Raw genomic sequence first — 27,883 nt, forward strand, 5'->3', positions numbered from 1 at the left:
AAATTTTAAACTAAGTAGGCCTAGTGGTACTTCTAAATGAAGATATGAATAATTAACTCGTAAAATTTGAACTTTACGTCATTAAGGGAGTCGGCCTGGATGGCGCAGTAGGTACAATACTTGCCTTCTGTGCCCGAGTTGCGGGTTCGATCCCGGTCTAGATCGATGGCATTTAAGTGTACTTAAGTTTACTCATGTCAGTAGATTTACTAGCATGTAAAAGAACTCCTGCGGGACAAAATTCCGGCACACTGGTAGAGCTGATATAACCTTGACATTTGCGAGCGTCGTTAAATAAAACATAGTTTACAATTCACAATTTCATTAGGAGAGAATTGATAAAATGGAAAAGTAAATTGACGTTGTTTTCATTTATTTAAACTGGATGTTCCACCTTAAGATATGAACTTAGTATTTCTAACGCATTAGATTACGTCTATTTTCGTCTTCTCTTAAAAATTCTCAATTTCCTTCAACAAAACGACAAAACAATGAGTGAGATAAGTTGTCAACCGGCTTAGAGCTCACATAGATTCCTTCTTATTGTCCCAGATTCCCTTACAAAGGCCTACGATCGCTAACTTCTGATCGTTTCTCCTCCCAGTTCTTCCTTTCATTTGCAGTCTTCCATTTATATCATTTCCTTCGGAATAGTACATGATGCAACGAGCCTATAATGAAGGTAATTAAGAAGTGAGTATGGACATTTATGAAACGAGCGCAAGCGAGTTTCATAATTTTCATACGAGCTTCTGAATTACCATTATAGGCGAGTTTCATACGACTTTTTATGCTCGACCATATTTCTAACTTGATATTATTAATTTTTGAGCAATGTCCCGTATGTTGTGAGATGTACGCAGACGCGAAAGTATTGATTTTTCCGAGGAACAGATGTCCACATTGACCTTGCTAGGCCATAAGAATCTACAGAAATAACATTGAAATTAAATTAGACATTCAAAAACGAGATGACAAAATGAATTTATTTGAATATTATTTACAATTAACGCTAATTATTATAGTAACAGAACATAACCTTCTGCGACAGTATTGGATTTCAAGCCTCCGTGACTTTTCGCTAATTCTCTTTCGATTGCATATCCGAGAATAATCGATACTTGCGGTTTTATAACGGTAGAAAGCTGACCTGTCATTGGCTGAACAGTTGTAACCTGAGTCGTCATTGGCTGAAAGACCTGACCTTTAATGAGTAGGTGTACTTTAATGACATGCATTAAAGGTCTGCTACCAGGTGTATAATTACTACATTTCGGCGTGGTCGGGCATAAACCAATTTTTGTAGTTGATAACGATAATCTAATGATTAAAACAATAAAGCATAACCGACCGCAAATCTTTGCAGCTGCTGAAATGTCTGCTTCACGAACGTCACCTAAGGAAAATCCGAGCGTTTCCTCCTTCATATGTATCCCCTTGAAGTTCTCGCTATTTACTGAAATGTTGTAACAAATATCATAAGCGTTTTGCATAGCGGACGTGTGGGCGGAGTATCGTAACTTCGTACTCCTCGCCGCGGTGCGACCTCAGGATATTTGCGCAAACCGCCGAACTGCATCTGACTACCGCTTAATGGTCGCGAGTGCGGTCGTAACGTGTGTCAACCAATTCGTAGTGGCGATATTAAAACGTGACATTCCAACCACACACATTTCATGCTGCATTCTCCACACTCATTTGATCCATAACACATGTCACTAGCACAAAACTGTAACTTCTAATTCCACCTACATCAAAACGATGGTTAGATGGCTGAAATGGGCGGATTAATTAACAAGTGGGCGGACAGACGAATGGATGTATGGAGAGAAGAATGGATACATATTATGAATAGATAGGTATCAAAGTGAAATTTGAATGGATCGATATACAGGATGTAAAAAATATGTTACAAGACTCCGTGGTAGGTGGTGGTAGTAGTAGTAGTAGTAGTAGTAGTAGTAGTAGTAGTAGTAGTAGTAGTAGTAGGTTTATTTTGCCTGGCAGAGTTAAGGCCATGAGGCCTTCTCTTCCACTCAACCAGGTTTCAATAATATACATGAAATACAAAATTTGATTACAAAACAACACAAAAGAAAATACCTTAGAAATTATATAAAATATAATAGAAAATTACAATAGAAAAGATCAGTTAGCCTACATAATATAAAATTACAAATAGTCAAGATCGGTTATGTAATATATAAAATAAATGAATAATTTCGAGGGAAAAATTGTTCCGGAGCCGGGTATCGAACTCGGGACCTTTGGTTTAACGTACCAAATCAACTTTACAGGGAGTTATACCTGAAAATCTTGATTTGCATAATACACGTCACTGTTCGTTGACAGAAAACCACAATTTAAGTCACACGGAGTTAGTGTGCACTCGAAGTTGGTTGCTTGACGGTTGTCAGCCCACTTTGAGGTCTGTGGATATAGAGGGAGAAATTGGATCGGTGTCGGTTACAGTTCCCGAGTAGCTCAGTGGTAGAGCGTTGGTACGTTAAACCTAAGGTCCCGGGTTCGATACCCGGCTCCGGAACAATTTTTCCCTCGAAATTATTCAAATCAACTTTACAGGGAGTTATACCTGAAAATCTTGATTTGCATATAAAATAAAGTAGAAAATTACACATAATCAAAATCAGTTACATAACATAAAGGGGAGTATACACACTCACACACACACAGACACACACAAACACACAATTTATAAGACCTAAAATGCCCGAGATAAATACGACGATTAATTCACTTGAGATATATTATACAGTTAATATACTAATAGGAGAATACTTGTGAGTTACAAGACATAAAATGTTGATTAGCAAATTCGTACTAAATGGCATACAAACACAAATGATTAAGAAATATATCAAGATAATAAAAAAAGAAAAGAGAAAAAAAAGAAGAAGAGAGAGGAGAAAAAATAACAACTTGGTAGGTAGATGGGTATCATGTGATCATATTTTGTTAATAAATCCATGTCCAGAAACCCTTTGTTTACGTGGTAGCTTCTCTGAAATGTAGAGGAGGACGTAGGCAGTACCCTAGATCATATATGTAACAGATAACTCATCACTATGTCAAAATCGGCAGCACTTTGAAGAGAACAACCGCCAGAATCGCCACCCGTCCGCCGTAAACGAACACGAGATGGCAGTACAGTCGCTAATGCAATTCAAATGGGAATTATGACGTGAATTCTTATGTAACAACTAGATGGCAGCCGTAGTAAACCTGACAAAAGTTGTTAACGTCAAAACCTATAAGGCCGACCTTTCTGTTACATATATGATCTAGGGCAGTACGAATCACAAAAGCTGGTTCGAGCAAGATGGCGCTCCAGCAAACGTCGGTCATGAGGTTCGTGGACACTTGAATGACACCTTTGGCAACAGATGGATTGGACGTGGAGGCCCAATAGTCTGGCCCCTCGCTCACCTGACCTGACACCATTGGATTTCTTTTCCTGGAGGTACGTGAACATGAAAACCCTGATGTTCGAGACTCCCGTGGAAACACAAGATCTTGTGGCACGAATTTAAGTAGCAACTGGAGTCATCTGAGATATGCCAGGAATCTTTCTAAGAGTTCGATATAATATAATCATGCGATGCACAAAATGTACGGAAGTTGGTCGCAGCCATTTGGAGCACTTCCTGTAGTTGATTAAAATGCTGTTCACTTACAGTGTTTCAATTGTATTTTTTACTTCGTTCCTAGCTTTTGTGAACCGTACTGCCTACGTACTCCTCCACATTTCAGAGATGCTAGCACGTAAACAAAGCGTTTCTGGACATGGGTTTATTAACAAAATGAAGAGTACACTGCAAGAATGATGGATGTCATATGGAATACATTTTGCAGGAGAAGTAATTGAAAGTTTAAAATGCTTAGGGCTCAAAGCTTAACTGTGATTTTCCGATCATTACTGGACAATGACTATCAGTGTTAATGCCATATAACTCTCTATCTACATTCTATATGTCTTAAGCTATGCATTGACAGTCTTGGTTCATTTTCGACAAGTAAGTGACATCCATCATTCTTGCAGTGGGCTCTTCAAATATCATCATATGGTACCCATATACCTATCACTAAGCCTTCTAATATATATTAAAAAAATAGTTCAGTATTTACAAAATAAAAAATAATTAATACGACTATTTCGTTGATATGACGTCATTCCATTTTCGGCCAATGAAGTGTAATGAAATTTTGAATTCCAACCAATCACAGTCAAACATCGCGATAATTTTTGCAGCTAGATTTATCGCCATCAATTTGTCGCATGGTCGTTCTTTTGTCTAGTCGTTGTCGCCAACTGTTTCCCCGTAAATTGATGAGCATGAATCCATTAAGATGCATCTACACGGTTAAACTGTTCTTTCAACTTTACACATTCAAGCAATGAATTCAAGAATGATATTTAATATTATTAATATACTAGCCGTACCCATGCGCTCCGCTGCACCCGTTAGAAATAAATATAAAGTAATTACATAATTAAAATAGGACATTTGATCCAGGGAACATTCGTGTTTGATAGAAGGATAAATCGTTTATTATGTTACTTAATTTAAATTGCATCCAAATAATTAAAATGCGATCATTTTGGTCCAGAGACCACTCATTTGGTCATAAAAATTATTTTAGGAAATACAGGAAACGAATGCCTATCAAGTTTTCTGTGCATAAGAAGCTATTTTAATCTTACCTGTCCTCCATTTACTCAGAAGTTACTGTAATAGCATTATAGCGTTATGTCCATCTAGAGAAACTACACTTTCCAATGGTGAATTGATAATTAATTATACAAATCGGTTAATTTAGCTTCCGATATTACTTCATACAAACACAGAAACATTCTCTGTAGGCAATCTTTCATAGCTTTCGATTGTTGTCCAAGGCCCCGTATAGACGAAGTCATTTGTTTTTTTATGTCATTACACGTTCTTAGATGGCAATTATTTTAATTTTAAAACTCATTTATCTCATTAAATATCAGTCCTATCAAAATTTTACAAAGGATAAAACTTATCGGAAATGATTGTTAAAGAAACTTTTGTTATGTAACATTTGTCACAAAAATCAATATTAAGCGAGATATTTCGATTTATTTAATTCAGGCCCCCTTATAACCCCCCTTTTAAATAATGTATTTTGAATGCCATATAGCCTAAAATCTAAGTTGCAACGAACTTAATTTATATTCCAATTTTCATCGAAATCCGTTCAGCCATTATTGCGTAAAAAGGTAACAAACATACAGACAGACATACAAACAAAAATTTCAAAAAAGCGATTTTCGGTTTTAGAGTGGTTAATTATATATGTTAGGACCAATTATTTTTGGAGAATCGAAAATTACCAGAAAAATTTCGGCTACAGATTTATTATTAGTATAGATTTACGCCGTGAAGGCGATGTTCAAAACGGCACACCATGTAGACACAAATTCTTTATGCATCTTAATTGTACGTACGTTTTAAACTTGATCATTTCAACATCATTTCCACACTGCATGCATACTGTACACGCATGGAAGGTTGAACTGTGTAGCCTAGATGCAGCTTCAGTCCCGTTACACACTACAGCGAGAATGCGTTTGTCGATCTATGGAAAATGCTTTCCTGTAGCACGGAGTAACGGTCGAAATAAGGCACAGATGACACATGGCCCCGCGCCCACAGGTAACACACCGCTTCATTTGTAATGTTCGATACTATGATCATATCTCACCTTCTTTCGAGAAGTTATCATGGCTTAGGTTACATGAGAGGAGAAATCTGCACTCACTTTCTCTCCTATATCGAATTATGCACACTTCATCCCCCTCTTATTTATTCGCTCGTTTTCATACTCTCTCTCGCTATCATAATATTAATACTCGATCACAACGCGATAACACGCTAGAAATTCCACTTCACACATCACTCTGTATTCCTCATCTTTCACTGTTGCCACCTCTCGTCACTGGAACTCTCTGCCGCCTGAAGTCAAGGGCTGCCGAACATTGAAATCTTTCAAATCCAAGTTAGAAAATTATCTTATGACGAGTTGCCAAACTAACTTACTATTATGACAAGTGTTGTATTGTATGTTTCCACGTATTCACATTTTTTTTATGTTCTAGTGATATTCAACTTATTTTATATTTTTGTTTTCATATTTTCCGATAATGGTATATCTCTAATGTGATAACTTGAGCTATATATAAACATAATTTTCCTTACTGTGTATACTTAAAAATATTGTATTCATTGTATGCTTTGTACTGCACTATTGTATTACTACTATTAGTATTATTATTACTATTAGGCCTGTTATTATTATTTTATTTATTATTATTATTATTATTAATATTATCATCATTATTATCATTACTATTCTTATTTATTATTATTATTATCATCAATAATTTTCTTATTTTTTTATACTTTGTAGGCCTCATTTATTTTTGACCTGCTGTTCACATTTTATTATGCTTTTTTCTTTCTTTCTGTATGTTATATATTATGTCTGATTTCTTCTTACTTGTTGTTTACATTTTATTATTATTATCTTATTCAGTTTTGTGTGTACTTTGTAAATTTGTAGTGTTTCTATAACGCAGTTTTTACTCCTGGTTGAGTGTTAGAGAAGGCCGTATGGCCTTAACTCTGCCAGGTTAAATAAATCAGTATTATTATTATTATTATTATTATTATTATTATTATTATTATTATTATTATTATTAATTGTAACCTATAAAATCTGTACTACGTGAATGAAATTAAACAATTACTAGAAAGTCAGATTTTCAAATTTATGTAACATCAACGCATATCAAACCCAAAAACCTTGTATACTATATACAAACTGCCTCCAGTATGGCTTAATAAAACCGTGTTTTAATTATCTATACAGACATGGGTTCACTGTTTAGCAACATGTCTCGCTGTAGTGTGAATACATAAGCATTGCTATATAGCTGTTTCCACACAATACACATAGTTCTTAGTTCTCGGTGTAGTGTGTAATGTAACTACGAAGTACTAAATAAAGTGTGAAATTCTACTTCCACATCTTCATCTTCTAAGTCCATGTCCATTGTAGGTTATCTGAAAAAATCAAACTCCTTCATTCAGATTTGATAACTGCGTTTTCAACAGTTCTTCTTTTAATTAATGTATTAATCAGGTTATTTGTAATTATATTATAATATGTTTAAATTATATTATGATTTCTGAAAAAGTATTTCTGTTATAATAATAAGAGAAAAGTGCAGTACATGTAATTAAAATTGTTAAACCTGTATTTCGCTTTTCGCAATTGGCATTACTGAATACCATCCAATTTCTTTATTGCTGTAATCGATATTCAATCTATCTCAACTTCACAATGTCTGAATAGATTAAGTATTCGTAAATATACAATTATTAACAATTTGTGAGCGAATTTTAGGGATATATTATTTACATTTTTATTTTATTCACGAAATAGTCCTAATAAATGTGCCTGTTTACAAAAAGTAGCTTCTCAATTCTGGATATGTATTTGATATATACACATTGATATTTTCAATTTCCAGGAGATTTTTCACTTTTGTTTTGACGGCAATCATAAATTATAAACTTACTTTGAATAAATATGAGTTTGTAAATCAGGTAGAGTCATAAGTCACGTTACCCCCCTGTAATTTACTTCACAAGTAACTAACAAGTAACGACTCATATAACTTACATACACATACCTTATTTATCCAGAAGATCTGTGTGCACCGTCGTTATCATGACGTACCTGAATACAATGTCAAGTTCGACGAGAGATTTTGCGAAGAAAATCTTCTGTTATATTCCTGAATGCTTCTACCACACCACCCGCAGTTGGTTAATTGCAAAATATTGTAAGTATTAAATTATTATAGGGGTAACGTGACTTATGGTCCAACATGTATAAAAAAAAAGTAAGAGCTTTTTGCAAGCTCCAGGTAATCTTGTATTCTTTTGGTCCAAAACTGGTTTACGCTGTACCAAAAAAGCAGGCTATAGTTTCAACATTCCATCAGTAGGTACATATTTCAGTGAGTCTTTTCTTAATAAAATGTACAGGGATATCACTTTATTTTTACCAACATTTTTAACGTTAACCTGGCTATACTCGGAAACACTGTTGCCCCCTTCCATTACAGGAGTTTGATGTTACTAGTGCAATATGTAAACAAATCATTTTACTAGGTATAGGAGGAGAGAAAAGTAGTGTATCCATTTATGTTGTAGGGAAATACGATATTACGATTTTCAGTTTGATCATCACTTTTACGAAATTTATCAAAATACAGTAGAGTAGTAACATTTTTTTTTCTAATAACTCAACTTTTCAGGCGACTATGTTCGTTATGTAATGTCTGCTTTATTTAGCATATTAATTATTGATGTTAACATACAATATAGAGAGTGCATTTAAATTGAGGAGGTCATAAGTAAAGGGCTGAAAGTGCACTTAAGTTACTTTTGAGAAAATGGGGATTAAATATTTAAGCTTTCGTAAAACCGGTGAAATTTGTATTTAAATTTTAATGTATGATGCGATTAAAATATCCCTTTGCCACTAAACTTTTAGATACTTTAGCTTACACTGGATGCACTAAACTCATGTTATTACAAATGTCACTAGCATTCCTTTGCTTCTAGCCACCTCAATTCAAAATAATCTAATATGAATTTTTAAACAAGTTGCCGAAAATGGTTGCCGTTCATTACAATGCAGGCTTCAATTCTTTACGCATATTATTAAAAACATTTTGAATCATATCCTCTGAATTCTTGAATATAATTTTTTAGTACGATATTATTAATATAGGTTCTTTCTTCTATAGAAAACGCAACCATATTTCTGAAACACACTATACACTGCAGTGTTTACTTCACTGCTTGAAGACTTCGAACGCAACAGCGGCCGTAAGTTTGTGTGTCTGACGGGAGCAAGGACATTAGTGAAGGGGTGAGAGTGAAGTACATTCAGAAATGCAGGTACAATAAAAATGGAAGTAAAAATAAAATGATGTCCCTGTATAAAATTTAATGCACAATATTTATTTGAAATTTCAGACAATTGAACCCAACTGTCTAAACACGGATTCCACTTTGACATAATTGTTTCGAATTTCTTCCGGAAAGCACTCAAAAAGCAGTAGTTTACAATCATTATGCAATTTTAATTGCTTGCCGCAAACATAAGCTCATTATTTGTCTATCGTATCGAACGTAGCTCAATTTTCCGCAAATGCGTTAATACATTGAAATAAATCAAATGTCTTTTTGTCGAGTGATGTCGACCAGATATCAAGTTTCCTTATAAATCCCTCCATTGTATCTCTGGTTATTAGCCTTGTTAACTATTATTCAAACTGCTTAAGTGTCCGAAAAATATATCAGCAACAAAGGCTAGTTTAAGAAGCCAAAGATACTAATAACAGTGAACAACAAGAATTTTGCTCTGACTTAAAACAATGTGTCCCTTATGGTTTGATGTGCGCTGAATCCGAAAATGCATCTCTTGCCTTCGTATCACGTGAGGTTTTTAAGATATACTATGATTTCACTTTTCGATAAGCGCTCCCCCAGGAAATATCTGGCGCGGATTGGGAGTATAAACAAAAACAAAAACTAATACATTTTATGTGTTTATGACTTATTTACGGTTTATTATGGTTGTTAGCATGTTATTTTGTATTTATAATAAATAAACAGATATTGGTCCCTTCTATTAAGTAAATTTCATAACAGTTCAAAGTAAGGTCTATGCTATGAACAAACAAGGGCGTGGTTTTCAGTATATAAAGGATAAGATTACCAGTGTGAGTGAAGGAAAACTAAAAGAGGGCATTTTCATCGTTCCATAAATTTACAAAGTTATGGCTGACCCTTTGTTTGAGGAAAAACTTTCCGTTACAGAAAGAATGGCATGACGCGCTATCCTCAAATTTCCTTGGATATTCTAGAGCAGAGAACTACATAGAACTTGTTGTGGAAATCATGTTAAGTGCATATGACAAAATGGAGTGTAATAGGTCTCTCAAAATATACTTTTTATGTTCTCATTTGGATTTCTTTGCTCCTAACTTTGGTGCGGTAAACGACGATCATGGGGAAAGATTTCTTCAAGAAATATCTGAAATGGAAAGGCGATATAAAGGAAGATCATCATCCAGCATGCTTGCAGACTATTGTTGGTTCCTTGTAAAATGCAGTCCCGGGTCTAGTTATAAACAGAAGTCATCGAGAAAATATTTTTAAAATGTAAGTTCAAATTCCGAGATTTTTCTCATTATGTACACGAAATATTTTTATCGTTGTTATGTTTTAAATTATGTTACATCATTTTTGTATCTAGTACACATTTTTCAAGTATTATGAGGAATTTTAAATCCCTAGTGTGTTATAATTTTATCAGTAGCAGCGAAAATTTAAAAACAATTAAGTCTTCTTATAAAAAAAATTCAATTCATTTTCCCCGGAAAATAGTACGAGATGGGGCAATTTGGATTTTAAATTCAGATTTAGGGCACACATATTAGTAATATTCATCTAATTTTATTTCAGAGCAAGACAAAAAGTAAAAATTTGTTCTTCAGTGTAATTTGTAAAACAGGTTTGTATATTGGGATTTATTCTCTTGCAGGTACCGGTAAACTAAAACGTGGGTGGTAGCCAGTAGTTTTGAGTAAAATTATAGTAGTTTTAGATTTTATAGGATTTGTATTTTTCTAATAGGGTTAAGTACAGGTACGGTAGGCGGGAGTCGCAAACAAATGTCTCGTCCAAAATTGGGTCGCTCCTCAAAAAGTTTGGGAACCACTACTCCTTCTTGTTCTCTTAGTTGTCGTCGAACTCTTCTTGCATCAGGTAGAAGGTTGCGAGAATTGAAATTGGCGGTGGTAAGTTGAATACCAAGATCTTTTGAGGCAACTTAAGTATTCGTCATTGAGGTTGCGACAAATGTTAACCTGTTGTAGTATTGTTTCTCAGGCTGCACCAGAGTCCTAATCCTTTAAGACGGCGTTCAGTATACAGCATGTGGTCAGTTACACTGAATAAGGTCTATTCATATTTTAGAGACAAAACCATTATTTATCTGCCTCAAGAATAACTTGAATTGTTGTTTATTTCATTTTCCATATCAACAATGGTGAAGTAACTGAAACAAAAGTTGCTGTAAAAATAAATTCCATTCTTTTATGAACAAAGGATTATAATTAGGTACCGGATTTTTTTATGCAATTACATATTATATTCCTTTCAACCTAACCGTATATAAATAACAAATCTTTGCGAATTTTGTAATTACCATTAAAATATTAAAATGTGATACCACAAATTTTTCATATTTACTCCACATTACATATTATGGGAATTGTTCTTGAATGGAATACGTCAGCTGCTGTTACGATAATTCGAATAAATGTATTGATTATTTTCAATCATATGTTATATTACAATGTTAAAGTTTTTAATATATTTAATTTTTTTGATCATAAATCTACATATATAGGGGTTTTATTCATTTTTACTTCTTTAAAAGGAAAAGAAACCTTCTGCTGGGGAAGTTTACAATTTGAAATACACAGATTTAAAAAGCCTTTTTACCTACCCGAGAAAGGATATATTTCGGGATGAAACGTAACATATTAGTTCCTGGAAGTAAAAGAGGCACTCACCCCTTACCACTCACTGTAAATATGAGTAAACAAAAGGCAACCTTTCTCATACAACTACTTTGTATTGTAAAAATCAAGAAGCCATACCCATAAGCGGACGACATATTAGTAGGGTCTAAAGGCCTTACAAAGTTACAAGAAACAATAAACATCATGGTAAAATGGTGTAATAAAAACAAATTTGATATAAATGTGGACAAGACAGAAATGATGATACTCTGAAACGGCGGAAGAGCACCAGAAACAGTAGAAATCGTCATGAAGAACAGAAAATTAAAAATTGTACCAGACTATAAATATCTAGCCTTAACAATACAAACCAGCGCAGATATTGATATTAAATATGTTCATGATTTTACAGACTTTGGTACATATTGAGGTTATTTTTCTTACATAAATATGTACATATTTCACACTTTGATATTACATAAAAATCCGGTCCCTAGTTATTAAAATTTGTAAACAAAAGAAAACACATATTGGCTGCCTTAAGAATAACTTGAGTTCCTGTTTATTTCATTTTCCATAGCAACAATGGAGAAGTAACTGAAACAAAAGTTGCTGTAAAAATAAATTCCATTCTATTATTTTTCTGTAAGCTTAACTTCTTAACAATGCTAGAGGACTTTCAAACTTTTCGTGACTTTTATTTCACATAATATATTGAAATCACTTGTTAAAATTACTCTTATTACAAATCTTAAAATCTTCGTTTGAATGAGTTAAAGTTTAGAAAGGAAGAAGCTGAGGCTGAATTGCAGCCGCTTTTATGGCTTACAGAGTATTTCAACTAGACACTATGATTCCAACATTCCTCAGCAGTCAGAAAGCCAGTTTTCACTGAAGCATATCATGTTGTTCATTGTGTAGGAAGACTTCAATGTCATTAATTTTATTCTTTGCATACTGAACGATTAAATTTATCGGCTTTATGAAAGACATTTTGCTGTGATTGAAACTATTCTTAATCCTTAAATTTGGTTTTCTGGCTTTTTAAGCAAGGAAAAAGAAATCTGAAGCAAGCATTTTTGGGTACCTCATCGGGCCCATTGGTAGGGATTGCATTATATTCATTTTTTTAATTAAATACAAATATATAAATCCTATTGTTTTGAAGACAACTATTCATACTTTACCTAAGGAAATTTGGTTTGAGGAAATTTTAAATTTATTTAGCACTATGAGCAAAAGTCTATACACAAGGATGGACTGGGCATTTCTCATGTCTCGTGATATTTCTCCTGCAAGAGATAGCTCTTCTCTCAAAGCTCCTGCTGCTGTTTTGCTTCAACGCAGACGCTGATACGGAATCAGGAGAGCAAAGCGTTATAGGCTTAGCGAAGCGGTTTGACCCGTCAGCAGATTTATTGGTTGTAAGGTGCATTGCATGATGAATGGACCCCCCTCCCGTCTAATGATGGATGGATCGTGTTGATTTATGATGTCACGGCTATTCATTATCAGATCCTCCGAGGATGTCCATTAATATAGCAGGACAAATTTTCCAAGAAACAGAATGCAGCCTTTGATATATTGGACCGACACATTTCAGGCCCCACTTGTGCTGATCTATGTGTAGTGGCGCGGCCCATGAATTACAGAGTCGAGATTTTCATTTCGAACATAACACAATCTGGGCTTAGAGTCCCAACCACTGAGAGTTGCGGTTGAAGAGAATATTCTTGAAAACTGGGATATAGCACTAACTTATTCTTCCTATGTTTTGGTGTAAGAGGTTCAGTACTCTTTTGAGCCTTTTACACCTTCAGCATTAACTTAGCCCCTTTAATCAGAACCTCCTATATTACCGGACCTGACACTGTAAGCGGAAGTAAACAAACATGGTGGACAATAGAGTGGTTAACGCAACTGTGAAAGTATACGTACTTCATGTGAATGTTTATTGTGCTTCTTGTATAATTTGCCTCTGGTATAATCGTTGAAGGGTTTATAAGTTAGTATATAATAATAGAATTGTGACATTATAATTAATATACATTATTTTCGTAGAGATCAAAGCTTGAAAGTGTTATGTTGTTAATCTTAAAACGCCTCACACGTGTAGTGTCCCAGGTTGCAAATCGAATTACGATAAAGAAAGTCCGTTTGTACATGTATTTTTGTTTCCAAAAGATATAGATTTAAGGTATAAGTGGACAAGAAGCATTCATCGTGAACATTTTACCCCAACGAACAACTCAGTGGTAAGAAAACTAGCAGTGAAGTGCAGTAAGGTTTTGGCCAACTTATGTATTAATAATTACTGCAAGGTCCATTGAAAGACAAAAATAAAACCCACCGAAAGTGTTCCAAGTTCAAAAAATAGGCTGCTGTGCTCTCCAAGCCGTGAATTCTTCATCGTTTTTAGTTTACAGCCTATCTAATCCCTTGTGTAGGCCTATGCATAAGTGGATATTACAGTGATAAGCTATAGTGAATAGTGTCATTTCATTCTGAATTAACATTAGTGGATACAGTGAGAAATTACAGTGCTGTGCTCTCCAAGCTGTGAATTCTTCATCGTTTTTAGTTTACAGCCTATCTAATCCCTTGCGTAGGCATATGTATAAGTGGATATTACATTGATAAGCTATAGTGAATAGTATCATTGCATTCTGAATCAGCATCAGTGGATATAGTGAGAAACCACAGTGAATAGTGTCATTGCATTCTGAATCAGCATCAGTGGATATAGTGAGAAACCACAGTGAATAGTGTCATTTCATTCTGAATCAGCATCAGCGGATATAGTGAGAAACCACAGTGAATAGTGTCATTGCATTCTGAATCAGCATCAGTGGATATAGTGAGAAACCACAGTGAATAGTGTCATTTCATTCTGAATCAACATCAGTGGATATAGTGAGAAACCACAGTGAATAGTGTCATTTCATTCTGAATCAACATCAGTGGATATAGTGAGAAACTACAGTGAAGTGTCATTTCACTCTAAATCAACATCAGTGGATATAGTGAGAAACCACAGTGAATAGTGTCATTGCATTCTGAATCAACATCAGTGGATATAGTGAGAAACCACAGTGAATAGTGTCATTACATTCTGAATCAGCATCAGTGGATATAGTGAGAAACCACAGTGAATAGTGTCATTTCATTCTGAATCATCATCAGTGGATATAGCGAGAAACCACAGTGAATAGTGTCATTACATTCTGAATCAGCATCAGTGGATATAGTGAGAAACCACAGTGAATAGTGTCATTACATTCTGAATCAGCATCAGTGGATATAGTGAGAAACCACAGTGAATAGTGTCATTTCATTCTGAATCAGCATCAGTGGATATAGCGAGAAACCACAGTGAATAGTGTCATTTCATTCTGAATCAGCATCAGTGGATATAGTGAGAAACCACAGTGAATAGTGTCATTGCATTCTGAATCAGCATCAGTGGATATAGTGAGAAACCACAGTGAATAGTGTCATTGCATTCTGAATCAGCATCAGTGGATATAGTGAGAAACCACAGTGAATAGTGTCATTGCATTCTGAATCAGCATCAGTGGATATAGTGAGAAACCACAGTGAATAGTGTCATTGCATTCTGAATCAGCATCAGTGGATATAGTGAGAAACCACAGTGAATAGTGTCATTGCATTCTGAATCAGCATCAGTGGATATAGTGAGAAACCACAGTGAATAGTGTCATTGCATTCTGAATCAGCATCAGTGGATATAGTGAGAAACCATAGTGAATAGTGTCATTGCATTCTGAATCAGCATCAGTGGATATAGTGAGAAACCACAGTGAATAGTGTCATTGCATTCTGAATCAGCATCAGTGGATATAGTGAGAAACCACAGTGAATAGTGTCATTGCATTCTGAATCAGCATCAGTGGATATAGTGAGAAACCACAGTGAATAGTGTCATTTCATTCTGAATCAACATCAGTGGATATAGTGAGAAACTACAGTGAATAGTGTCATTTCATTCTGAATCAACATCAGTGGATATAGTAAGAAACTACAGTGAATAGTGTCATTTCATTCTGAATCAACATCAGTGGATATAGTGAGAAACTACAGTGAATAGTGTCATTTCATTCTGAATCAACATCAGTGGATATAGTGAGAAACTACAGTGAATAGTGTCATTTCATTCTGAATCAACATCAGTGGATATAGTGAGAAACTACAGTGAATAGTGTCATTTCATTCTGAATCAACATCAGTGGATATAGTGAGAAACTACAGTGGATAGTGTCATTTCATTCTAAATCAACATCAGTGGGCACAGTGTTAAACTGTACGTAGTGAATAACTAGTTATATTTTTAATCAATCTCAGTGAATACAGTGACAGAGTTTAGTGACTAGGAAGACAGGACTCCATATTATATAATTTCCAGTTGCTGATGAAATCTATTTGTATAAACCAGGTAAGATTTCCTAAATCCTGAAGTAGCAGCTATTCAGTATTGTATTACCGCCTTCTATTTCCTCACAAATATGAATTTTACAGGAGTTAATTGGGCAATTGCCAATATTCATATATAAAAACATATAGGCCTAGGCCTAATATAATAACATATTGAAGCTTTTAATCAGTAGTTTTCTTTTATTATTGGTGTATATGTAGGCATATTTTTATGTTACTGATTGTACTATGTTCATTTATGTAGGTAAGGAACTTTATTATTAACTGTTTCATTGAGAATTTTGTTAAAATAATCTCATCGATGCCGTATTTATTTTAACTCATTCCAATCTACGAAATCCCTCTCCCGGCCGCCATCTTGGATGCCAGTGTCAGGTCCGGTAATATAGGAGGTCCTGCTTTAATACAACAGCGTGCCTTGGAGTGAGACAAGTGATCAAGAGGGTTGGAGATCACACAGATTTCTCATCAGGCTACAAAATCATTTGCATGGGCTCCAGATTACTAACCAATCAATTTCTCACCATCATATTACAATAAATGGTTTATTTCCAAAACCTTCTATTACACTTTCAGTTATTTTTACAGGAATGAGCTTCAAAATAAACGGCCAATTTTTAAATACGTGTTTATTCATATCTTAAGGATATTTTATACCATTCTATATACTTGATATACTAAAATACGTCATAGTTTCTCAATTAGGTTTTGTCCTGAAAAACATAAAGTAGAAGGTTTTGGAAAAAAAAAAACATATTTTCAAATAATATTTTCAGTGACAAATAGCAGAAATTGACACAAAGTAACTTTACGAATGGATTCACAGTCTAAGATATGCGTATTAGATCAAAATCGATTTTTCAGCATAATTGCAGATTTTAAAATCAAACCATACATTATTGTTAGCGCTGTGCTTTTATTAAGAATTCTTAAATTTAGCATTCTTCATGTCATATTTAGCTTTTTTTTCATGTTATATTAGGAAAGTATAACAATTAAGAAAGTAGATATTTTTTCAAATTCAACAGAAATGTACATTGTGAGGTTGTGTAGCTATACTTTAGTTGTTCTATAATGATCTCTATATTTATATCTGTGGTGTGCGTCTATTAATTGAATCTTAAATTTAGCGTTTTTTTCATGTTATATTAGAAAAGTATAACAAGTAAGAATATATATTTTCAAATTCGACAGAAATGTACGTTGTGAGGTTGTGTAGCTATACTTTAGTTGTTCTATAATGATCTTTATATTTATATGTGGTGTGTGTCTATTAATTGAATCTTAAATTTAGCGTTTTTTCATGTTATATTAGAAAAGTATAACAAGTAAGAATATATATTTTCAAATTCGACAGAAATGTACGTTGTGAGGTTGTGTAGCTATACTTTAGTTGTTCTATAATGATCTTTATATTTATATCTGTGGTGTGCGTCTATTAATTGAATCTTAAATTTAGCGTTTTTTTCATGTTATATTAGAAAAGTATAACAAGTAAGAATATATATTTTCAAATTCGACAGAAATGTACGTTGTGAGGTTGTGTAGCTATACTTTAGTTGTTCTATAATGATCTTTATATTTATATCTGTGGTGTGCTTCTATTAATTGAATCTTAAATTTAGCGTTTTTTCATGTTATATTAGAAAAGTATAACAAGTAAGAATATATATTTTCAAATTCGACAGAAATGTACGTTGTGAGGTTGTGTAGCTATACTTTAGTTGTTCTATAATGAGCTTTATATTTATATCTGTGGTGTGCGTCTATTAATTGAATCTTAAATTTAGCGTTTTTTTCATGTTATATTAGAAAAGTATAACAAGTAAGAATATATATATATATATATATATATATATATATATATATATATATATTTTTTTTCAAATTCGACAGAAATGTACGTCATGAGGTTCTGTAGCTATACTTAAGCTGTTTCATAATGATCTTTGTATTTCTATTTGCGATGTGCTTCTGTTAATTGAATTTTTAAATTAAGCTTTTTTCATGTTATACTAGGGAAGTATAGCAATTAAGAAAAAATATATTATTTTTTCAAATTCGACAGAAATGTACGTTGTGAGGTTGTGTAGCTATCCTTTAGCTGTTTTATAATGATCTTTGCATTTCTATTTATGATGTGCTTCTATTAATTGAATCTTAAATTTAGCTTTTCTCATGTTATATTATAAAAGTATAACAAGTAAGAATATATATTCACTTTCGACAGAAATGCATGTTGTGAGATTCTATAGCTATACTTTAGCTGTTTTATAATAATCTTTATGCTCGACCATGCCGAAATGTAGTAATTATACACCTGGTAGCAGACCTTTAAAGCATGTCATTAAAGTACACCTACTCATTAAAGGTCAGGTCTTTCAGCCAATGACGACTCAGGTTACAACTGTTCAGCCAATGACAGGTCAGCTTTCTACCGTTATAAAACCGCAAGTATCGATTATTCTCAGATATGCAATCGAAAGAGAATTAGCGAAAAGTCACGGAGGCTGGAAATCCAATAATGTCGCAGAAGGTTATGTTCTGTTACTATAATAATTAGCGTTAATTGTAAATAATATTCAAATAAATTCAATTTGTCATCTCGTTTTTCAATGTCTAATTTTATTTCAATGTTATCTCTGTAGGTTCTTATGGCCTAGCAAAGTCAATGTGCACATCTGTTCCTCGGAAGAAATCAATACTTTCGCGTCTGCGCACATCTCACAACATACGGGACATTGCTCCAGGTCAGATACAATAAAATTAATAATATAAAGTTAGAAAAATGGTCGAGCATAAAAAGTCGTATGAAACTCGCCTATAATGGTAATTAAGAAGTTCGTTTGAAAATTATGAAACTCGCTTGTGCTTTGTTTTATAAATATCCATACTCACTTCTTAATTACCTTCATTATAGGCTCGTTGCATAATGTACTATTCTATTTCTATTTGCGATGTGCTTCTATTAATTGAATTTTTAAATTTAGCTTCTTTCATTATTAAGATTTTTTTTTTTTTTAATTCGACAGAAATATACGTTGTGAGGTTCTGTAGCTATACTTCAGCTGTTTTATAATGATCTTTGCAATTCTATTTCTGATGTGCTTCTATTAATTGAATTCTTAAATTTAGCTCTTTCATGTTATATTAGGAAAGTATAACAGGCAAGAAACTTAGTTTTTTTCAAATACAACAGAAATGTACGTTGAGAGGTCCCGTAGTAATACTTCAGCTGTTTCACAGTGATCTTTATAGTTCTGTTTGTAGTGAACTATAAGTAGTAACAAGGGCTGCTGTCAAGAAGTAAAAAGGAGAATATAAATGGCAAAGGCAGGAAGATTTCAGTAAAGTGCTTTGTGTGGAGTGTGGCATCGCATGGGGCAGAAACATAGACATTGATCTCGAGTAACATGAAAGTTGAGGCCCACTTTACTCAATGATGCCGTCTATACTCACAACTTAATTTTAAATTTGGACAAGAGATAATACACGCGTACAGACTAAAGCCTATTCTAAGCGCATTCCATTCCACAGACGCTTAGTTTATTGCCTTACCACGAACTAAACTGAACTGCACTGATGAAAATCAGCTTTATACTAATAATCTAAGCTTGACGTCCCTTCAGCCTATGTTATCTCTCCAACTATGCAATACAAAATCTTCCCACACGAAATCTAGAGATTAATCCAGACGATTAATAAATAGCCAAATTTTACTCTATAAGACTGTTATTGGTGTATTGAATAACTGTGATTTTCTTAAATTCCTTCAGTTCAATATAAAAAGAGCAGAATTACGTCATAAACAACTTTTTTATTCCAATTCCAAGAACTGTTTTCTTCAAAAACTCTTCATTGTTTGTTATGTGTAATATTTACAACCCTCTATCTTTAAACTGTGATTCTCAATTAGATTTCAGTCTATTAATGTTACAAAATTTTCAAAGGAACTATACGTATTTGAGATAACGAAGCGGAATTCATACAAACAGAAAATGATGAGCACTAATCATCTTAGACGTTTACAGTTACAACAGTTGCTCAAAATGCCCACCATGGGCGTCGACACACTTCTGAGTACGTTGAACTACTGTTCGAGCAACGTTTTCGATAGTGTCCTCAGCGATTGCAGCACATGCCGTTTCAATTTCTTCCCGAAGTGCTGTCATTGTAGCTGGTTTTCTACGGCATACAACATTCTTAAGAGTCCCCCATAGGTAAAAGTCCAACGGAGTTATGTCCGGAGAACGCGGTGGACACTCAATCGGACCTCTTCGTCCTATCCAGTGCCCTGGAAGATTGTCATCAAGGTACGCACGTACATCTCGGTGGTAATGTGGTGGTGCACCATCCTGTTGGAAGTAAAATTCCTCATTTCCATAGAGTGTACGAATAGCGGGTAAGACGGATGTGCGTAACATGCTCAGGTACACTTGGCCAGTTACTGTTCCATCAAAAAAGAATGGTACAATAGACCCCTAGATAACAACCCACACCAAACATTAATTCTAGATATATTAACAGCCTTTTCCACAAAAAAATGTGGATTGTTTGCACACCAGTAGATACAGTTCTGCCGGTTAACAGTTCCGTTCAACTTAAATTGTGCCTCATCGAACCAAACAACTTTCCCTACGAAGGCCTCATTCTCTTTCACCATGTTCCGAAACCACTCACAGTACTGCATTCTCTGATCAAGATTACCTTCATTTAATGCATGCAAAATTCTTGGGATGAAAACTTTCAACTTTGCTCTTTAATAATACGACGTACGCTGGTTCTGCTAATCCCAGTCTCACGTGCACATTGCTTTGTAGATTTCTGCGGTGAGTGCTGAAAATGTTCCAAAACCATATCCGAGGACACGGGGCTTGTTGATGTGCGAGGTCTCCCAGCTCTGCCCTTGTAAACATCGCATACAGTACCATGAGTCTCAAATTTGTCGCGAATGCGTGCAATTGTTAATCGCGTTGGTGGTTCTGTTCTTTACTCACGTCTCTATTGTCGTTGAACTTCAACAACATTCTCGGTTCTCCAATACCACTTCAAAATTGCTTTCCGCTGTTCATTTTGTTGTTGTTGATTCACCTGTCGCGCAGCAACGCTAGCATAACGTATATGAGACTCATCTGTTTACAGGACATTATATTACACATTACTCTTGTTTTTCTGTCCAATTTTGAAATACAATATATTAACAGTCTTACTAATAAACCGTGTATAGTTTTTATACGAGACTTATGCAGAGTTGAGACAGAAAACGTTACTAATAAACCGTGAATAAGCTATGGACGTATAAACAGGCTGTAACTATACAATGCGAATTGTTTTGCAGTAGTTATATACATGAAACCCCTTGTTTAAACGTTGTATATAGAGAAAAAAATGGCCGCCCCTCTAACAGCTGTTCGTATCGACTGTCATTTTATGATGATGGTTACCTTGTAACCATAGAAGAACAAACCAAAGATCGTAGAATTATTAGAATAATATTGCTGTAGCTTGTACTCTTTGACCAAAATGTAGTGTGGTAATCGATTAGAGCCAGTTGTACTATCGATATTTAACACGCCACACTAGAGCGCTCTAACGGATGCAATAGAGAACCTCAGATATTCTATTACCTTTCGTAACGAAGTAATGACGAAACTATGACGTAGCTGCGTTAACAGTTTTGCTATTATACACGACGTATGTAGTGATTATTAGTAAGAGATTTACACACGACTTATAAACGAGCTACTCATTGGATAAGTATAAGACAGTTAAACGTCTGTATATAGAGTTTTTATTAGTAAGACCGTAAATAGATATCTCCTGTAAAAGTGTGTATACATTTTTTCGGTACCCTCTGTATATTATAGTGTATTTTGAAGCAGGCAAAAAGGGATGTTAAAAAAGTTAAGGTATTTTCATATTATGTTACTACAATATAACAACATTGTTTTCTCACAAAACATTTTATGCGTTGATGTAAACGCATTGCTTAGCTTGTTTGTGAATCTGTGCTCGCTCGAAAATGTTATTTACAGACGAGCTGCTTGTGTGAGGAGGTTCAGGTGTGGATCCTCGGGGTAAGAGATTAAAATCGTCTGTTGTTACAGGTGGAGACGATAGGGGATGCTTATTGTGTTGCTAGCGGTCTGCATAAACAAAGTCCTACGCATGCGCAGCAGATAGCGTGGATGGCTTTGAAGATGCTGGAAACTTGTGCAACCCACCACACCCACGATGGGAAGCCTATCAAGGTAAGTAACATGTCATTCCATTCCTGATCATAGACGAAGTCGGAACTCAAGTTCCTTTTCATTTTGTCATTATCCTAATGTATATTGTAATGCTGAAAACATCCTATAAATAGATTTTCACGTAGACCCTAAATACTCGTTTTTAATATCCCTGAAAAAGTAGAAAATGCTTTTTTTAGTAAAACTGTAATCCATTATGACAGCGATTTTTTATTTTTCTTCAGGGAAATGCCACATTGTATGTTCTTTTCAAAAATGAAAATTACTTAAAATGACGGAAAACGGAGTTTAAATTACTAAAACCAAGTTGAATGTTACAAATTCCAAATGTTAAAAAAATCGCTAAAATATATAATTTCTGCAAAGAAAAGGCAAAAATCTTACTTTTAAAAAACATAGCACAATTATAGTGTTTTTTTTTTTCAATTTTCGCAACAAAACAACCTATAGGCCTTTGAAAGGTACACTAAAACCCTAAACAACCCAAATCTAATCTATTACTGATCCAAGATTTTATTGTATTTAGTTATATTTCAAAAAGCGTATTCGTATATGCAAGACAGATAAAAAATCTGAACAAACCTAACCTCTCAATGATCTCGATCTTAGGAAAACTCACTTTCAATCTACAAAAAATTGCATGCAAGGCATATACCAAAAGCCTGAACAAATCAAACCTAACCTGTCACTAATTCTTGACCTTACGAAAACTCGCTTATTCCACAGTTCCACAATTTATACAAAGACATTTGTCGGATAATATGTCATGTATTAACAAGAAAGATCACAGTTCTTCAATATCAAATAATGAGCCCTTTCAAAATTCCAAACCCGTCCATTGACAACAGTCGCACAAACCATGCATTTCTCTGGATCATGATCGTTAAGCAAAAGACTCAATGATTTAACTTCAAGGAATGTAATGAAATCAACCACCTACACCAACTAGCTGGAAATCATACACTATCACGCATTACGAGAAAACATTACTACAGCAACTTGACAATCTTAGAAGCATATGCACCTCTGGTCACTGGAGAGCCATACTCTACCATGAAACAGTAAAATCACAGAAATTCAAATGAACACAACACAAATTTTTACTGCTTGACCGCCACTTCTTAACTGTCATTAAATGCGCTCAAACCGACACTAACTTCAAAAATATAATTTTATACGGTATTTTATCAGTCTTCTTCATAATCAAGTCATCTCATCCCAGGTATAGTGTAGACCAATCTCCTATGTCGCACCCTGGGCGGTCTGTCAGTAAATTGGTCTACATATGGGTGAATGACGTAAGTCAAGTACCCGCCATTAATTAAAAAAAATAATAATATTTATCAGCCTTGTTATTACAGGTAACATAATTATCATATTTTGTAAATGATTATGTCTATGTGCGTATCATGTGATAAATTACATTATGGTATATATTCTTGTAGAGAAGTTAAAGGTTATGGGATAAATATGTCACTGGGAAAGGTAATGCTGTAGAAGTCAATAACAGTGGAGGAGAAATATACTCCTCCGCCCACCGTCCACTCCTGGATAGCGTGAAAATTCTCCAGCAAGTGGTTATAAATATAGAGTCCTGAGGTATGAGACTAAAGGTATCACGCCTATGCATTAAATTAAATTTCCCTATGTTATGGACTGCGGGCGTTGTTTTAAGCCATTACAAATTTGAGAACCTCAGGATCATGTAAACACGATTATACTAACTATACAACTTGTAGGATGAATTCGTGATATTGGCCAATAACGTTTCAGAAGCTCCTAGTAAATGTAATAAGACGCCTTGTACAGTACTGGACTTGTAATGTATTGTAAGCAGCGATTTAACTTTGAAAGTTGCGTTTTCAGTAACTGAAATTTCAAGTAATAAATAAATAAATAAATAAATATCTGTAAAATTCTTTCGTGTTTTTATTCTCTTAATAAACATTTCAGCTGACCAGCCTCATGGGCTAGTGGTCAGAGCTTCTGACTACAGTTCATGAGGTCCTGGGTTCAATTCCCGGTTATAATATAGGAACTTTTCCTTAAATAGGAATATTCTTGTGTTCGTCCATGGTCTGGGAGCCACCGGCGTAGCTCGATCGGTTAAGGCGCTTCCCTGTCGATCTGGAGTGGCGTTCTGGTGTGTGTTCGATTCCCGCTTGGGGTGATTACCTGGTTGGGTTTTTTCCGAGGTTTTCCCCAGCCATAAGGCAAATGTCAGGTAATCCTCGGCCTCATCTCGCCAAATATCATCTCGCTATCACCAATCCCATCGACGCTGAATAACCTCATAGTTGATACAGCGCCATTAAATAACCAAGTAAAATAAAAAGAAATCCATGGTCTGGAAATTAAATTAGGCTTAGGTTTAAGACTCTTCTGGCATTTCATAATCATAATTTCACCGGGGCAGCGTAACTACGTCTTCCAGGCTCCCCAGCCTCAGAATTGGGTTACAAATAAGCCATTGCCAGGAGAGACCAGAAATGTCAAATGACAACTTGATGGCATTGGGAAGAGGGAAACATTTCAGCTTATCTTACTTTTGAGGTTAAGTATTGTTGTTTTGTATTTCCGCTCTGAGACCCAGTACGTAGACCACTACACTACAAAACAACAATGTGTTTAATTGCAATAAAGACGATAATATTTAAAATCCCGCGTCATATAAAATGGCGTTGAATGAACGAAAACAAAGTTTTCTTGTATGACTTGAGGCTTTCCCGGCGTTTGATATAGAATAACTCTTCTCGGGTTCTCAGCCAGGTGAGTTGGCCCGAGAAGCGTTATTCAGAGTTTTCTTGATATGAATTACATCTTGAGTAACAAAGGAAACCGAAGCCTTACAAACGAAACATGAGCCTTCTTCATACGCATTTCTTATTGATATTTGTTAAATTATAAATTGTATAAACAAATATTTCAAGTTTTTAGTATTTTTACAAATTTCTTAAATTAATAACGAATCGAATGAGACATTTCCCATCGTGATACAGAGTGATTTATATAGAACTGACACATTTCTTTCATTAATTGTTTCAAAACGAATTGTGTTAGCGACAACTTATTATACCTAAAATGTAGAGGAATTTTGGGAGATTATTTGCCTCTGTAGCAAATGTTGAAAATGTCCTCCATCCTGCATAAGGCACAACTCAACACGTCGTTCCATGTTACTGGCCACTCGTTGGAGGACTCTGTTGTCAATAGCTTGAATCTCCTGTGTGATGTTGTGCTTCAGATCGTCCAATGTCTGGGGACGTGTGGCGTAAACCCTGTCTTTTAAGTAACTGCATAGAAAGAAAGCCGGCGTTGTCAAATCCGGAGATCTCGGTGGCCACAGGTTCCTGGAAATTATTCGGTCGTCAATGAAACTTGGTTTTAGGCTGCAATTTTCGTAGCTCTCTGACACATTGAGTAGGTGTACCCTGTCTCCTGGGACAAACGTCTTAATGATTTTTTGCGTGACTGCTCCAGTCGTGCTCTTACGTCAACAACAACCGTGGGAAGCCTAGATGAACGATGCTTGCCCTTTTCACTCACCAGAGATCCAGTTGTTTCCAATTTGTTTACCAGTCCCAGTATTGTGTTTCTTTTGGGAGGATTGCGAACACCAAATTCTCTCTGGTATGCCCTTTGAGTAGCTGTAATTGAATTCGTAATCCAGTATTGCTTCACAAGGAAGAGTCGTTGATTTAATGTGTACTGCATTTTCACGTTGACACAAAATGTCGAAAACAGCTGCCAACAATAGGAATAAAACATAAACATCTGCGCATCTAGTTCTGCCAACAATAGGAATAAAACATAAACATCTGCGCATCTAGTGACAAGGAATCGAAACTCCCGAACATTCTGCTTAATTTGGTGCTAAAATTGGGTCAGTGCTGCCAACAATAGGAATAAAACATAAACATCTGCGCATCTAGTGACAAGGAATCGAAACTCCAGAACATTCTGCTTAATTTGGTGCTAAAATTGGGTCATTGAATGAATTTCCAACGGAATAATTAAAGAAAGAAATGTGTCAGTTCTATATAAATCACTCTGTAGGTGCTGTAGTTTTCTCAAAATTTTGCGTAAGCAACGAAATTATATATAAATAACACTGTAATACCACCCTTATACTTAAAAAATGATAGACGATAGTAGTCTTGATTTGTATGTGAAAATTACGGGAAGATTTAAAAAGCAATACATTGGGACATTTAACGTGTGGACTAATTCTAAAAAAGAAAATTGACTTGGTTCTTAACCTCTTCCCTTACTATATATTTTACCAGTTTTGTGAAAAAAATGCCATATTTTTTTATTTTCGTAAAGAGGTCATTTAATACTGCAGAATCACTGTATATCACTAATTTTCTTACATACTTAAAAAATCACTATGAAATAGACATACATTCATACCTGAATTATTATCCCGAGTTATCTCGTGCACCTTGATTCCAGCTCTGGTAGTTGTCCCACTTTGATTTTCTCCTGAACTATTTACCAATTTTGTTTTTTTATGGATTAATTTATGAGGTACAATACCAGTGCTGTTATCAAGGCGTTAAATGTTGCTTGTCGTGTGATAGACTCGAAAGCAGGGTATTACGCACAGTGGCTCATTGCATTCCGGACAGTAGTATCTGCTCTCCTATATGAGAGCGTTTTGGGAAGAATGGTGTAGCAGTCATTGAATATTTGTACCAGTACATCTGTTCTTCAGGTTTGTGAATAATGTTCTGCAGTATCACTATGCCCAAAAGTACACGTATTTCAGAGTCTGTAGTAGGCCGCCACGAATTATTTTCAGCATTCTGTGAACACTTATTAGCATGCCGAATCGTCTCCTCGAATATAATGTTGACGAGGTCATTATCAAAGAATAATTTAAAAAATTGAGAATTATCGTTATCAGAAACAATGTTAAAATTTCAGGGAATGGGGACCTCGGAGGTGCAGAAGAAATGGTGCCAGATGTCTTCTATTCAAACCACTGTCGAAAAGACGCGACATCAACTGATCTGAATTTGTTTGTTGGTCTATAACTTCGTCTTCTGATACCGATGTTTCGTTTCCTAATCTTCTACAGGAATATATTCCTGATCAAAAGTTTCGGAATCACTAACTTCATCCATCTTTACACAAAACAGCACAAAAACACTAAACACAAACAGAAGCCACCAAAACTAACTAGCATCTACTCACTACGGTGTGTGAATGCTATATGAGCATAGAATTCCACTCGCAAGCAAGAAGTACAAAACACATCACCAGATATAGCAATATCACTAATTTCTATAGTCATCTAGTGAGGAAAAGGTTAATGGAAGGATGGAAACGTATATATTCGGGATATAATCCTTAGCAGCGAAAATGGGACTCAAACGAGTTAACTCGGGTTAATAAATTTTGACACAAGTTAGCAACCCGAGTTAACTCGGGTTAATCAGGGAAGTGGTTAAGATTGGCATGGAAGCACTTTCTCAAATGCTCAAGCTCTTGGAGCCAATACTCCACTTTGTTATCCCGA

At 34.9% G+C, this 27,883-nt stretch overlaps 1 protein-coding gene across 1 annotated transcript in view; it reads left to right on the top strand.

Moving 5' to 3' along the window:
- The window catches only part of Gycalpha99B (guanylate cyclase 1 soluble subunit alpha 2), a 1,225,856-nt gene that overhangs the window by 1,146,085 nt on the left and 51,888 nt on the right, over positions 1-27,883 (top strand). Inside the window, exon 10 of the mRNA XM_069832137.1 lies at positions 22,216-22,359. Coding sequence (XP_069688238.1) covers positions 22,216-22,359 — 144 coding nt within the window. The remainder of the gene's footprint in view (positions 1-22,215; positions 22,360-27,883) is intronic.

The sequence above is a fragment of the Periplaneta americana genome, chromosome 8 (assembly GCF_040183065.1).
Source record: "Periplaneta americana isolate PAMFEO1 chromosome 8, P.americana_PAMFEO1_priV1, whole genome shotgun sequence".
NCBI classification, from domain to species: domain Eukaryota; kingdom Metazoa; phylum Arthropoda; class Insecta; order Blattodea; family Blattidae; genus Periplaneta; species Periplaneta americana.